General features: G+C 47.4%; 1 protein-coding gene across 1 annotated transcript in view; it reads right to left on the bottom strand.

The window, feature by feature from the left end:
• The window catches only part of Efr3b (EFR3 homolog B), an 82222-nt gene extending 72093 nt beyond the window's left edge, over positions 1-10129 (bottom strand). The window contains exon 1 of the mRNA XM_042696787.1: positions 9936-10129. Coding sequence (XP_042552721.1) covers positions 9936-9942 — 7 coding nt within the window. The 5' untranslated portion in view covers positions 9943-10129. The remainder of the gene's footprint in view (positions 1-9935) is intronic.
• Positions 10130-14165: the final 4036 nt, after the last annotated feature.

Here is a 14165-nt window from a genome sequence, read left to right as displayed (position 1 = left end):
GGAACACCCACTAGGCAGGACTTGTGTGAAACTTGAATGTATGGAAAGTAAGAATGGCATCTCTGGGCACAGGGAAGGCACATGACTCTTGTCCACCTCTGTCCTGGCATACTTGTCAGCATAGTTATACTCTGATCTGGCCTTTATTTATACAGAAGCTTTTTTAAAGTTTGTTTTATTTTGTTTTGGATTTTGAAGACAGGGTCTCACTAGGAAGGCTGAAGTAGTCTCCAATATATTATATAGTCCAGGCTGGGCTCGAACTCATGATTCTTCTGATTCAGTTTCCCAAGTGCTGGAATAACAGTGTGTCCCAGCACACTGGACAGGACAGGCTCTGAATGAACAATGACGTCATTATCCTTGTCTTACCAAGAGGAAGCAGATGCATAACCAGGTTATGTAAAGAACCAGATAGGCAGTGCCAACATCCTACCAACCAAGATCATTTGAAAACTCCTGCTCTGAGGTGCAGCGCCAGCCCTGGCAACATCGATCAGTCAGGGAACAAACCAGCAATTCCAACCTATTCATGGAATGAATGCAAGAGTTCAGAGAGTCTGCCAGACTGTCCAGTCAGCTCTTCCAATTTACAGATGGTGAAAGTAAAGCGGAGGAAGGTTAAGAATCTCTCTGCTGGCCAACTCCCCACCCCCATACTCTAGAAATGTCCTTGGTAAAGCAGAAGGGACAGTGTTGGTGATGCCAGCTTCCGCCTACACCTCTCCAGAGCACTCTCCAGGACATTTCTAGCAGCTCCAAGGAGCAGCTTTTGGATGGTCAGATGTGTTCCTCGTGTTTACCAGCTGCCGGCTCAGATCATGCACTAGTGAGTGAATCCTTACACTTTTAGGAGTCAGATGCCATCAGCACAGGACCCCGCTGTTCCTTCCTTCTGTCACTCTGTTCATCCATAGCCTACAGCAAAGATCCTGCTATTCCCCATGCTACTCTCACAACTTTGAGATCGAAGGTGCCCAGGGCTGTGGAATGCTTAGCAGAAGCATTCTGGATGTGCTTCCAGGCAACGAGAAACACAATTGCCTTTGCCTCAAAGGGCCTTTTCATCTTTATTGGGTGAATGGAAAAGGCAAAAATGATCTGAATGGAAATCAAAATCAAGATTTACCCATACTTATGCCACTAAATGACTTCCTTTTTGAAGAAAAAGATTGTGGCCACTTACCCTGAGCTGCAAAAACCCAGATGAGCATGTCTAACCATCTTGACCAAATTTTAAAAAAACAAAACAAAACAAAAACCTGATAGGGGCTGGGAAGGTGGCTCAGTGGTAGAGTGCTTGTCTTGCATGCATGAGGCCCTGGGTTCAATTTCTCAGCACCACATAAGCAGAAAAGGCCAGAAGTGGCGCTGTGGCTCAAGTGGTAGAGTGCTCACCTTGAGCTGAAGAGCTAAGGGGCAGCGCCCCAGGCCCAGAGTTCAAGCCCACGGCCAACAACAACAACAACAACAAAAAGAAACACTGATGGAAGTTTCTTAGGATTACTTTTGACCAGCAAGGAAGAATCAGGTAGTTATACTGATCTGTGCTTTATTTATATGGAAGCTTTTTGTTTGTTTATTTTGTTTTAGATTTTGGAGACAGGGTCTCAATCAGAAGGCTGAGGTAGTCTCCAACATATATGCGATCCAGGCTGGGCTTGAACTCATTATTCTCCTGACTCCGTTTCCCAAGTGCTAGCATTACAGTATGTGCCACCACGCCTTGCTCTGTTCTATGGAATTATGATCAGTTTGGGAAGGCACAATTGAGATGACAATGGATTATTGCTGTTAATACAGCATTCTTTCTGATCTTAGAGATCTTAGATGATCTGCCCAGCCCATCATTGATTCCTAGAAGAACAGGCTGCAATGTGAGTTTGAGTGAATGACACATATGGTTTCGGGGTGAGGAATGTCAGGCCCACAGACAATACAAGGCCCTTAAAATCACTTGGCACATGAAGGGACAGGCACATAATGATTCTCGGCTGCCCATAGCTGTCTGCCTGTATCGATCATTTTCTGTGGCCCACAAATGATGTTATAAATATCCAAATGGCCCTTGGCAGAAAGAAAAAGGTTCTCTACCACAAAGAACTATAATATAAGTTAATGTCAACATCTGAGCTCTTATTACACACAAAAGGTCTCTGCAAAGGTCCAGGGAAAACAAAACTAATTAAGATAAAGATTGTGTGCTCCGGAGGGTTGCAGATATGTTTGGGTAAAGCAATAAATGACATTAAGCATGACAAGTGACAAAACAACAATAAAGTATAAACTCCATTGAGGACATGAAAGCAACCTGATGGCAGAACTCTGGATTTTCCCAGAACACCTCCTCCTGTATATTTCTGTTCTAGATAGAAGCTTCCTTCCCACACAGGTTGTGAGAAGCTATGAAATTCTGGTAGCATTCACTTGACTGCAAGTCACTCCTTTCTAAGAGATGTTCAGGTAAGGTTTCTACAAGTGTTATTGCAATTTATAAGAATGAGCTATAAGTGTTATCTAGCTAAAAAGAAATATGGGACCTGGAGTCAGGCATGTGGCTCATGCCTGAAATCCTAGCCACTCTCGAGACAGAGGTTCAGAGGACTGTGGTTCAAGGTAAGATTTGGCAACAAGATTGCAATACCCCATCTTAACCAATAGCTAGGCAAGGTGGCATGAGCCTGTCATCCCAGCTGCAGCAGGAATTATAAGTAGGAGGACTGTGGTCCAGGCCGGTCTAAAAGTCCTTGTCTCAATAATAGAGAAAAAAGTTCTAAAGGTGTGGCTCAGACAGTACAGCATCTATCTGCCCAGTGAGTACAAAGCCTTGAGTTCAAATCCCAGTACTACTAAAAAGGAAAAAGAAAGTTAGAGCTAAGTGCCAGTGGCTCACTCCTGTAGTCCTATCTACACAGGAGGCTGAGATCTAAGAATCATAGTTAAAAGCCAGCCAGAAAAGTCTGTGAGATTCCTATCTCCAATTAATTATCTCCAATTAACCAGCAAAAACCTAGGAGTGGAACTATGGCAAGCTTACCAACAGCACATGAGCATCTTCGTTTCTTCCTTACTGTCAGACCCTTCTGTCCAAGGATTCTAACAAACATAGCCTAAGTATGACATACCTATCCTTGTATAGGGACTGTCACTGTTTCTGGAAAGGGGATGGTCACATGCCAACAGCCCCCAGAACTGCTTGTATGGTAATACTGATGCCGTACATAGGTACAGTGTTGTGCAATTGAGTACCTGAATGCAACATTACCTTATTTGACCCCTCAACTGGAGGAAAGGGTGACAAAGGTGAACTGGCCAGGGTCCTATAGCCTTTTGTGACATGGACCACTCAACTGTCACTACCTGGATTCCAAGCAGGCCCCTGTACAGCACAAGGCCACCTCTCAGGCAGTGCCATAGCCTGCAGCCTGCCTGCACAAGAGGTTGTAGGGAAGGGCTTTAATTCACAGGCCAACCATAAGAGAAGCAGAAGCTCCTATGGCTGGAGCGGGTTTCCTGGTGCTTATCCAAACACTGACCATGGAATCCCTCTTTGAGAATCCCACCTAGGCACATGTAGTCTTGGGGATACCAGTCCCACTCAGCCTTCCTGTCTGTTGTCCATGTATGGTTTTCATACAATCTTCCTAGGACCCTTTCTATGACAAAGCAAAGTAATGGTAAGGGGGATAGGAAATATGCCAAGAGCCAGAGGTTCCACCCAGAAGTTAGAGCTGGGACTACAGAGGACTGGGTCTGGGACTACAGAGGACAGTTCGGCCATCTTCCTTATTCTCCAGCCCTTCCTAATATGTATGAATGAGTCCAGGAGGAGAGAGGAAGCTCCACAAAGGAAAGTCCTGCATTCTCTAGAAGATTCAAATTGTTCGAGAGCCAGTGGAACACTCACACTCAGGAGCGAGAATGCCAATGGCTTACTCAACCTCAGGTTATTCAACTTCTCAATACCACAAGTGCTCTCATTTCTGAAATGGGAATTATAACCCTTAGTTTATAGAGTTTAGCTCCATCAGGTTAGATCAATGGAGACATAACAAGAGCTCCATCTCACATGCTTTCTCCTACTGCAAGATATTGCTGGCTGACCATTGGATGAAGGACTTCATTCCACCATGCCAAACTGCACTTTGTGTCCAATTTTCTGCTTACTTTACAATTTGTTTTGCCTATTTAAATCGTAATCTTCTTGATGGAAAGGGGTTTTTGCACAGTTTCTATCCCCTGATGCCCTGGGTTATACCATACACAGCTAGTACTCTATAAATATTTGCTAATTGATGTCTATTTCCCTTCAACTCACCATAAAGCAAGAGCCAGCACAAAGCATGCATGATCCTACAATAATTCACAGAAATGTAACTGGTTAAAAAACACAAGCAGGAAGTGGCGCTGTAGCTCAAGTGGTAGAGCGCTCGCCTTGAGTTGAAGAGCTGAGGGACAACGCCCAAGCCCAGAGTTCAAGCCCCACGACCGACAAAAAAAAAAAAAAAAAACACAAGCAGTACTAAAAATGAAGAATGAAAATTAAAATAATATAAAGGCTTCAATTAGATTAACAAAGCTTAGATGGGGAAATCTTGTTTCTTTTTGCTTGGTGCTGTGGTTCAAACCCAGGGCCTCGGGAATGCCAGGGGAGATTCTACCAGGGAGCCACACCCAAGCCCTTAGGATATAAAGCTTTTGAGAATTCTGGAAGACAGGCATTCTCACAACGTTTAATGGGACTGCTGCTGACAAACTGAAAACAATATGACATTATATAACAAGTCTCTCAAATGTTTATATACATTTAAGAGGGAGACCTAGAGAAAAATTGCAGAGTTCAGAGAAAGCTGTGGGCACTAGTATACTGTTACAGCCGCCATTAAAAATGGTGACATAAGGGGCTGGGAAGGTGGCTCAATGGTAGAGTGCTTGCCTCGCATGCATGAGGCCCTGGGTTTGATTCCTCAGCACCACATAAAGCAGAAAAAGCCAGAAGTGGCGCTGTGGCTAAAGAGTACTAGCCTTGAGCTGAAGAGCTGAGGGGCAGCACCCAGGCCGGAGTTCATTCAGGTCCTACGACTGACAAAAAAAATAAATAAATAAAAATAATGGCAACATAACTAAGTTCCCATGGCTTGCATCTGTAATGCTAGTTAACTCAGGAGCCTGAAATCAGATGACTTAAATTTGAAGCCATCCAGGAAGACAAATCCTGAGAGGTTTATCTCAAATTAACCAGCAAAAACTAGGAAGTGGGGGCTGGGGGATGACAACAACAACATGGAAATGGAGGTATGGTTCAAATAAATGGTCAAAGTAACCAAGAGTTTGAGGCCTGAGTTCAAGCCACAGTACAGGCACAGGGGCCAAGAGTGATGGTATACGCCCATAATCTCAGCAACTCAGTAGGTGAGGCAGTAGGATCTCTGTCTGAAACTAGCCTGGGCAAAAGCATGAGACCCACTATAAAAACTGAAAGCAAAAAGAGTGCCTGTCTAACAAGTTGTGAGGTCCTAAGTTCAATGCTTGGCACACACACAGAAAAAAAAAACCCTTATCCTCTTTTTATGTTGATTCTTCACAGGTATTACTTACAACAATGGGAAACTTAATAATAGGACAGAACCCACTTCTCTGACAGTATCAGCCCAGTATTAATATATATATTTTAAATGGCTGCCAGCATGTTTCATTTACTTGAGGGGAGGGAGGATGCTTATATCCTAATACTGTATGAGAAAAAATAGAATATGAAGTTGTCTAAAATAAATAATTCTAACGGTGCAAACAAATGGACAAGAAAAATATTAATACAATATTTATTTATGATTTACTCTATTTTCTGATTTTTCTTGTCAGAAAAAAAGAATTTTTAAATTACTTTTTCCTTTGCTTAATTAAAGGAACAAAATCATACAAATGCATCTTTTTGTTTTCTGTTCAATTGGGGGGGAGGAAGTGCTAGCACTGGGACTTCAACTCAGGCCCTCAGGCTCTTGTTTGGCCCTTTCACTCAAAGCTAGCTCTCCACCACTTGAGCCATAATCTCTACTTCTGGAGTTTTTGCTGGTTAGTTAAAAATAAGAGTCTTGGATTTCTCTGCCCCGGCTGGCTTTAAGCAGCATCTCAAATCTCAGCCTCCTGAGTAGCTAGGGTTACAGGCATGAGCCACCAGCACCCAATCCTGTCCAACTGAGTTTTTGTTTTTTATCTTAAAAAAAAAAAAAAAAAAGGCACCAAAGAAGAAAATGCTCAGGAAAGGAGATGGGAAAGAGGGGGAAGCCCTCTACTTAATCTCTGTGCTGAAGTAGGCAGTGTCACCTTTTTAGAGTCAGGAAGGAGGATCAGAAAAGTTTGGGCTCAAGGTCACCCTAGGGGAAGAGCTGGGATGCCAACCCATACTAGGGGTCCTCAGTGCCCTTTCACCATCATGCCTGCCAGTCAAGAATAGCCAGGATCAGGAAAGAAAGACCATGGGGAAGTGAACAACAAAATCACAGAAGTTACTTCTATTACGATATAAAAGGTTTCTGCCTTGTTTAATTCTTTTGTAGTGCTGGATCATGCCCAGGGCTTACCACTCAGCTAGGGTTGAGGGGAGGGGATGATTTTCCCTCCTCTTTTTACAGATAATTTTATAAGGTGATATCAGATTTTTACTTTTATTGCTAGACAAGAAGAAAACTGCAACCTCCTGAATCAATGAACTGTGAATGAGAGAGAAACAGGCTGTAACTACAGGGACCCTCTTGAGGAAAATAAAGGAATGGGGGCATACAGCTGCTACATGTACCAGCCAACATGGCATCATGGGGTGCATGAGGGCCAAGATTAGGACAGGAGGTTGGGGGGACGGGGGGTGCTGGAGTCTCTTGGAAGGAGGAACAGCAGATTCAGAGATTTTCAGCATATATGAGTCTTTGCATCTTAGGAGGTCTGCCTAGCCCTGTGGTTTCTCTGCTTCAACCACTGCAGTCATACAATCCACATAGGGCACTGTGAAACACATGATCAAAAGTTAACCGTTACCACCATTTCCTTACAATGACCACTGTCCATCACAAATCAGGAAGATGAGCATATGTGAAAGAATTAGTTACAGTAGTTTTGGTTTTAGTGGGATTGTTGTGCTCAGACCACAGTGTGGTCAGGAAATCCTCCCCAGTGGATTTCCCTTCTCATGGCAGGCTGCCCTCAGTCTGGAGGCAACCTTTCTCAGTCTAGAGGTTCCTCTGTCTCACCTCATTGGGTAACTGGGATGCTCTCAGGTAGGATGGCCATGGCTCTGATCCAAGTGAGAAAAGTGGAAAAGTACTTGTTATGCAACAACATCAACAAAACAAATGGAAATCCATTTTGCAAAGAACTTGCCCATGATCTTCTCACCCCAGTATAATCTATATTTACAGGTATAAACAAGACTGTAAGAAGTCATTTGTGTCCAGTTGGAGAGCCACTTCCAGAAAGTGACTGAGGTATAGCTGCCAAGGTCAAGGTGATCTTCTGTATGTTCAAGCTGGGGTGGGAGGTAATGCAAGCAGGTATGTGCAGAAGCTGCAGAGGGGGAAAGAGTGAAGGTATAAGGGGACTCACAAAGGACAGGCTCTGATGTACCCTGTCTTGCAAGAATAGAGGCTCACATGATACATTAAGACATTGCTACCCAGATTTAGGGCTCCTACCAGACCTAGGAGTAAGATGGCATTCTACCATTTTATAGTTATAATTTGGAGAGATGCCCCCACCTGCCTGAGGTCACACAGTTATAAACTGGTTCTTGGATTGGGATGGACTGACCCCCATCTAGAATTCCTTCTATTCTAGACGGCAGTGCCATCAATCAAGTCAAGAGGTTCTTGGTCTCCCATAGGTCAAAGGAAGAAGACAAGAAATTGAGGACCCAGGAAAACGGAGTTGTGCAAGACAGAAGTAAAATGAGGAGGGGCGAAGAGGGGAAATACAGGCCAGCAAGCAACATTCAATGACAACCTCCCATCCAGCACTAGAGTGATTTTATTTCCTATGCTGTAGGCAATACCCAGGGGACTCTTTCATCCCAACCTTTCTATGAATCATTCAGGGCAAGTCCCTACTCTGCATCTGGGGAAATGAAAACATATTATTAAAGAGAAATGAAATTCTGTGATGTATCTGAAAATAGCACCCAGTTATGTTAGCTTCCCAGGTCACCCTTCTGCACTATCCAGCTCTTCTTTGTCCAGCTGCATCCAACAGGGGCAGATCAGAACCCCCAGCTCCTAGCTACCTGGGAAAGTTACCAAATTATCTACTAAGTACCATGGGGGTGGCTGAGGAGAACCAGGGCTCCTAACTCTGGCCCATTCCAGATGAGCCTCTCCTAACTCTTTCCCCCCTGCAGGTGCCCCTGCAGTCACATGCTTCTGTCAAATGATCTGCAACTTCCAGCTGCTCCTCTGCAGAAGGGGGGGGGGGGGGGGAGAAAGAGAGTCAAAGAAATGCATAGCTCTGCGGTGGGAACTTCAGAACTCCCAGCCTGTATCGGTACCTTTTCCCTGCCCCTTCCCAGACCCCTCTGGGTCAGCAGCCTCTAAGGCTCCCTCTACACAGACCACCCAAGAGAAATGCTGAGGGGAACCTGCTGACATCTCCACCTGGGTGGGAAGTGTAGTGTGTTATCAACTGAGTGGGGGGGGGGGGGAGACTGACACGTTGCCTGTCTCCTAAGTAAGGGGTCCCACAAATTGCAGAGCCTTCCCAGCTCCTCAACCTCCTCTGCCTCTAACAAACTTCGTGACTCATGGCCTGTTCCTAGACTAAGCCAGCCCAGCAACCATAGAGATGGGTTAAATTGGGAACATGCTTTTCTAGAATACTTGGGGCCGGGAGAAGGGGCAAAAAGAGCCCCCATCCTGCATCGGGATTGGGAGGTAAGCACAGCTCCAGTTCTTTTGCTGGCCGGGAAACAGCTGCCAGAGATTTTGGGTTCTAATGGATTCCGTTCATTTGGATCATCCCATAGGTTTATATATCTACACACACAGCCGGCCCTTGGAAGCTCTGTACTGAAGCCCATTCTCACACTGGTCTGGGTCTCCACGGCTCCCTTCATTAGAGGTGGAGTGTGGGACCCAAAGTGCTCTCTGTCACCCACACTGCCTTGCAGAACCAGAGGAATTCCTGGCAATCGGTCGAGCAAAGCAGGGCACGGTGAGGGTCTGCGAAACTGTTGCACATCCGTGGGGGCGACACTGTGGAAGCAGAAAGAGAGATCCGGGCTGCGCTGCGCCCTCTTGGCAGCAGCGCCTCCCCATTACAGCCCCGCAGAGGGCCAATCTGGAAGTTGGGGAGCCTGGATCCCACCGACAGGCGGGCTGCGGCGACAAGCAGAGATTGGGAGAGTGAGAGAGGCCAGGTCCATCCAGGGCGGAGAGCAGGTTCCCAGTGCTGGCTAGCTCCCCGGCCCCGGCCCCGGCCCGGGCCCCGCGGGCGCCGCCTCCCATAGCCTCCGAGCGCCGCTCAAGGCCGGCAAGCCACCGCCGGCTTCCCGCATAAAACTCCCCGGCACAAAACCGCGTCTGTGAATTCCGCAAACGCTGTCACACGACCACCTCCACGCCAACACTCCGCGTCGCCTCGGCTCCGAGAGACGCCGGCTTTCTCCAGAGCCCCGAGGCTCGAGATGACCAGAGCCCCCGCCCGCGGACGGACCACCGCCCACCGCCCCGATCGCCAGCACGCGCGGGGCCCGAAGGCTCTCCGGACCGCGGAGCCCGCTGGCCCCGCACATCTTTGTCCTTCCCGCACGGGAGCCACCGCTACCGCCCCGCCCGGCACCGAGCCGGCGCTCTAGCCTTCCTCCCGGGCCAGGTAGAGGGGGACAAAGGTCCGCGTCCTGGAAGTTTGCGGAGCCGGCCCCCGCGGGCCCGGGCGCGGCGCGCAGCCCTCCTTACCGTACATCTCCGCGGGGAGCGCGCCTCCCGGGAGGCCGGCGTCGCCTTGTCGCTTGCAGCCAGCCCCCGGCGCCGCCTGCCTTTCATTCACAGCCTGGGCGGGGGCCGGCGGCGGTCGGCCGAGGCCCCGGCAGACGCGGGAGCCGGCGGCGGGCAGGTCCGAACGGGGCGCCACCAGCCCATTCAGCGCCCAGGGTGGCCGCAGTCGCCTCCGGGTCGGGTCTGCGGGCGAGGCTGCACGCAGGGGGCGGGAACTAAGGCTCCCGCCACGCCCTCCTAATCCACCATTGGCTTGTCTCCCAGAAGGCCACGCCCCGAATCTCCACGCCCCGCCCCGAAAGCCCAAGCTCCTATTTCCCAGGCTGTGGTTGCCGCGTCCTGAGCTGCGGGTTACCCAGGCTCGTACTCACCTGGGTGGGTGACCCACCCCAACACCGATGGCTTAGGCCGAACGCTGAGATTCCCCCCCACCCAACCTGCGGGCCTCGAGGTCCGCGGGGTGCTGGAAGCGGCAAGTACGCCCCTCACCCAGCTTTGTCCTGGCTGCGGGGGAACGAGCCGGGGCCGCAGGGAGGAGGAGGAATCCAGGAACCCTCCTTCCCTCACTACCCATTTAACGAAGCTCCCCCCGGCCCTCGGCGGAGCTCTTCCCAGCCACGCTCTGAGCCAGGTGCTTGCTATCTGAGGAGCGTCCTTCCGGGGCCAGGTACGCAGGAAACAGCCCATTCTCAACCCCCAAATGCTGCAGGAAGTCCCCTTAGTTTTTCCTCGCTCAGATTTTTACGTGTCACATGCAAGCTTTGCAAATTAATGTCAGGGCTGACTTGAATTCCACCTCTCCAGGTGACCTGACCTTCTCTCCCCTCCTCTCCGCCACCCCCCCCCCCCCCCCCCCCGCAACCCTCCGTGAGGATCAGACACCTGGGCGAGAGGCCTCAGGCCACGCCCCACCCTCTGGAAACCTCATCTAGACTAGTAGTGACTTCACCTTTCACACTGGTCTTCCCACATCTTTGCCTTAGTTTCTCCTCTTCCCGCATTGTTCAGATTTTTCTCCCCCCCCCCCCCCTTACAGGTAGACATTAAAAAGGGTAGGATCTTAAAGACAATGCAGTGCCCTGCCTATTACTTTATTTAACCTTGAGAAGTAGTTTTGTGTTCGGTTTCCTAGATAGCACGGGGCATTGTCTGAGGGCCATTTATTTACCTTCTGAACCTTAGCTTTCCACCTGGCTGTTGCGAAATTGCAATGAACCTTCAGGAAAATACACAGCAAACACTCAAATATTTCTTTCCGTCTTTCCTAGCCCAAGATGGATAAAACCAGACAGAGAATCCAGTTTGCTTGGCTACTGATATAGTGTCTTCTCTGCTATATCCTAAACCCATGTCTCTGAGTTTACCTTTGATACCATCCACCATTTCTACTCCCTATGCACACTCCATTCCTAATTCCATTCTTTAGTTTGGTTTTTGTTATTGATTTTTGTTAGGGGGTGGGAGGACTACTGAACTCAAGGCTAAGGCACTGTCCCTTAGCTTTCTCTTTAGAGGTTAACTATCTATCACACCTCTACTTCTGGCTTTTGGGTGGTTAATTGGAAATAAGAATTTCTTGTACTTTCCGCCTGGGCTGGTTTGGGAATCACAACCTTCAGTCTTCAGATCTCAGCCTTCTGAGTAGCTAGGATGACAGACCTGAGCTACTGGCACCTAGCTTCTAGTTCCAAGTTTTATTGCATTTTCTTTACCTCCTTACTTCTCTTAGTGGTATGAGAACCCCAGAGGTTTCCTGGAAGCTCTGGGCTGGTGTTTAATCTAGATTCTCCAGCAATTCACAAAGAAGCCCTGTCTGTATCTACAACTTAGCTTCAGGACCAGACCAGATGACCTAGAGGTCTGAGACGGCATGAGACACACCCAAACCCCATCATGATATTCAACACAAACTGATTGCCACTACACAGAAGGAAGTGCAAGTTGTACCTTCAAGGAACAAACAGTATTAGGGGCATCAGAGGCATAAAGATGAAAATTATGTGACAGGGAAGAACATGGTCAGTGTCTGAGAGGCACAGACCTCTGTCTAAATATTCAGAGGGTTCCTATGTTAGTTTTCATTAGATATTAATTTATTATTTCTTTGGCAATCCTGGGGTTTGAACTCAGAGACACATGCTTGTATGCAAGCACACAACCACTTGGGTCACACCCTCAGCTCTTTTTTTTTTTTTTTTGCCTTAGCTATATTTTGGTAGGGTCTTGCATTTGGATCTGGGACTGTCTTCAGACCATGATCTTCCTATCTAAGCCTCTCAATTGGCTGGGGTCACAGGTATTGATTGTTGAAATGGAAAGTAATGCTAAATGTTTCCCTAGACTGACCTTGAATCTGGATTCTCAAGATCTCCACTTCCTGAGTAGCCTTACAGGCTTGAGATGTTCTTATCAGTTGGATGCTGGTTCATGCCTGTAATCTTTCTTACAAGGCTGAGATCTGAAAATTGTGTTTCAAAGCTAGGTAGGAAAGTCTGAGAATCTTTTACTTCTAATTAACCACTAGAAAGTCAGAAGTGGAGGTGTGGCTCAAGTAGTTAGAGTGCCAGCCTTGAGCGGAAAAGCGAAGCAGGAGCCGGAAGCTCTCAGTTCAAATCCCAGTACTGTCATGAAAACAAAAAGATTTTTCTGGGTGCTGTCCCTGAGTTTTGCCCAAGGCTAGCATTCTACCACTTGAGCCACAGCGCCACTGCCGGCTCTTTCTGTTTATGTGGTACTGAGGAATCAAACCCAGGGCTTCATGCGTGCAAAGCAAGCACTCTACCACTACGCTACATTCCTAGCCCTAGATATTTTTTTTTTCAACAGTACTGATGATACTCAAAAGTCAACCGTGATCTTTACATGCAGCAAGCGGAGAATTCAGGCAAGGTACAAACATGATGAAAGTGATTAGGAAAGAAATAGACTGAAATGACTGAAAGTATGTCCTCTCTAGGGTGAGAATGACAATGATTTTTTACCAAGACACCACAAGTTTTCTTGAAATGTAAAAGACTTGGAGCCCTTCCTTTTACCCTTGAGTCCCTTCCCCAAGACCAGCCCAAGGGAGTCCCAAGGCTGGGGGAGGTTTACTGAATTATATTTGACCTTGAGGGAATGGCTAAATAGGTAAGTTTTAAAAACAAAATTGTTTTAGAACTCTATTTGTTTACTCACCTTAAGCTGCAGTGAAGCCTAGCATTAATCCTTGAGTGAATTACTCAGAAAAATCTACTTTGTGATGTTCTAGGACATTGAAGGGCCACCTTGGTGACTGTGTTATGCCCAGGTCGCAGGACCCCCACCAAGAAGACCACTGAGAGTCAGACTTTACAGCTGTTTTAAGGTTTTATTTAGACAGGCTGCAGCTCGGGCCTCGTTCTACACTCCGACACAGCGGAGCCTAGGAGGAGAGCCCTGAGCTAAGGATTTGCAGGTCTTATAAAGGCACACAACCAGGTGGTTTAGCACCATGTGTTGCTCTGCTCTGAAACAAGCAACAAATGGTCACTGCCTCAAGTACTTTAACCCTTCAGTTGAAAAGCTTAATTACAATGTTCTCTCTCAGATATTTTCTAATCCCCTTGTTCAGTTTAGATTTCTTTCATATTTCTCCATAACTCATAGCTAGGATTTCAACTCGGGGACCTGTGCTTGCTATGTTGGGCTCATGGCCCGTTATTAGGATAGGGTCTGAGTGTTTTGAGAAGAGGGTCTTGCTTCCCTCCCAGTCTTACTTGAGCCAGGATTTGCCAGGATCAGGCTTTCCTTGCTAACTCAGATAACAGGCACGTGCCACCATGCCCAGCTTCCTTCCTTGGATATGGAATCACTCAGACTTTTCTGCCAGGCAGCCTCTCACCTAGCTTGAAAGAACAGGCACACAGACACTGCACCTAGCTATGGGTTTGGAAAAGGTCTCACAAGCCTTTCTATTCCATTTGGCCTCAAAGTTCCATCCTTCTATTTGTTCTCAGTTTCCCAAACAGCTAAGATTATAGGTGTGAGCCACAGACTCCCGGCCAGTCGACCCATTATAGATACTATAGAAGGATCTTAGGAGACAGGAGATAGGCAAAATTTAGTGCACAATCTCCTGACTATGGTTGCATATACAGGAGCAAAGGGGAATTGCATGAATCAAAGGAGGGGAAAAAACTAGCCAAGATGAGATCTGAATAGGCAGTGTTT

The sequence above is a fragment of the Dipodomys spectabilis genome, unplaced genomic scaffold (genome assembly GCF_019054845.1).
Source record: "Dipodomys spectabilis isolate Male_0828 unplaced genomic scaffold, ASM1905484v1 ptg000210l, whole genome shotgun sequence".
Taxonomy (NCBI): domain Eukaryota; kingdom Metazoa; phylum Chordata; class Mammalia; order Rodentia; family Heteromyidae; genus Dipodomys; species Dipodomys spectabilis.
The sequence above is the reverse complement of the archived record's forward strand: the minus strand, read 5'-3'. Positions and strand labels throughout refer to the sequence as shown.